The sequence below is a fragment of the Octopus bimaculoides genome, chromosome 29 (assembly GCF_001194135.2).
Source record: "Octopus bimaculoides isolate UCB-OBI-ISO-001 chromosome 29, ASM119413v2, whole genome shotgun sequence".
NCBI classification, from domain to species: Eukaryota; Metazoa; Mollusca; class Cephalopoda; order Octopoda; family Octopodidae; genus Octopus; species Octopus bimaculoides.
Window position 1 is genome coordinate 3,022,099 of NC_069009.1, and position 1,597 is coordinate 3,023,695.

Sequence of the window (1,597 nt, forward strand, 5' to 3'; positions counted from 1 at the left end):
GCAGTGGGGGTCCATGTAATCGACCAGTCCCCTTCCTTACAAATTTCAGGCCTTATTCTTATAATAGAAAAGATTTTAATTATTTAATTCTAATCGCGTGGTGTGCTTTATGTGGGAAGCAGAGTTATTTACCCTTTATTAGCGGATGTGACCTCTCAACCTTTGACCCAGTCATTTCGCCGTTCCTGTGCGTGTGTGTTTCATTCCTTCTTCACACCAGACAAATACGATGGCAGAGGAAAACCTCTTGAGCTTGGAAGACAAGGACGAAGATGTAAGCATTCTTCACAGCTTTCTTTTATTATAATTCTTATTACCATTATCTATTCCTGCGATGGCCGGCATCGTCTTAAAAATCTCCCAACACCTCGATATATATATATATATATAAATAATATATTATATTTCGTGTGCAAGATTCTTGATGTGGATACGTGTGTTGGAAGTGAAGAGACAAGTTACTGAAGAGATTGCAAGAGTGCAATGAAATAATTTAACAAAAAACTATATAAATTAATAAAGGACTGAACCAGTGCGTGTGTTTATTACCGGCATAATGCCTCTCCCAAGGTTTAATTGTAATATATTATATAAAGGGTGTCCGCAAGGTCTGGGTACATGGAGTAAATTAAATCCTAACAAGCAATTAAATATAAGAAATAATAATTTCTTAAAGTATGTGTCAATCCCCATGTACCCAGACTTTGTGGACACCCTGTATAAGTGTCCTTCAGGATCGATTCCTTCGTCTCAGGTTTCTGTTTTAATTTCAATTACATCCGGAATATTTTATAAGAATATTATATCTATTGTAGTATTTCACTATTTTGTCAAGGACGAAAGGTAAAAGTAGTCTTAGACTTCTATTATAATTCTAGTCGCATTTGGGATGTTTTATAGGAATATTTTATCAACCCCAAAGGTTGAAAGGTAAAGTTAGCGTTAATCTTCTACTGTAATTCCATTCACATCTGAGATGTTTTATCTAGATTTTAAATACACATTAGGAATTTGATCTGGAATATATATATATATATATATATATATATATATACACACACATACTAGTTAAAATAGATATGTATACACATACACAAAAGCAATCCTTCGGTGTTGGTACACAATGCTATTCACCCACACAACCTTTCCTCGTGGCATAGGTAAAGAGGCTAGGCTGAAAAAGAGGGTGAATAACGACTCGCTGGAGACCAATACCGAAGGTTCGCCCTGGGACTTTGTTTCTGGTCAGATCCAACCGTTCTGATTCCTCGAATCGAAACCGCTCATTGATCGATTACATTACTTTTATCGACCACCAAAATAGAAGACGCAAAATCGAACCAGGCAGGGTTGAAGCTCGGAACGTAGAGTGCCGCAACTAAATTACTAAATATCGTGTTTAGCTGAAGCTGGAAGCATATTCATCGATCCATCGTGAAACACGATGGCGCTGTTTCGATCTTCCAGTCAATCCAGCATGAGTTTATTTTTACTTCAATGAATTCGTTTCGTTTCGTTTCGGAAGTGATGTGTAAAAAGCAGATCGGAAACAGCGAAATAGACGCAATTTCCGTCTGTTTTATACACACTCCCATAT

The 1,597-nt window shown here is 36.8% G+C and overlaps 1 protein-coding gene across 1 annotated transcript in view; it reads left to right on the plus strand.

Annotated features, from left to right (window-relative positions):
- The first annotated feature begins 129 nt into the window (after window positions 1-129).
- LOC106871540 (mitochondrial import receptor subunit TOM22 homolog) overlaps window positions 130-1,597 on the plus strand; it is a 5,019-nt gene continuing 3,551 nt past the window's right edge. The window contains exon 1 of the mRNA XM_014918040.2: window positions 130-274. Coding sequence (XP_014773526.1) covers window positions 230-274 — 45 coding nt within the window. The 5' untranslated portion in view covers window positions 130-229. The remainder of the gene's footprint in view (window positions 275-1,597) is intronic.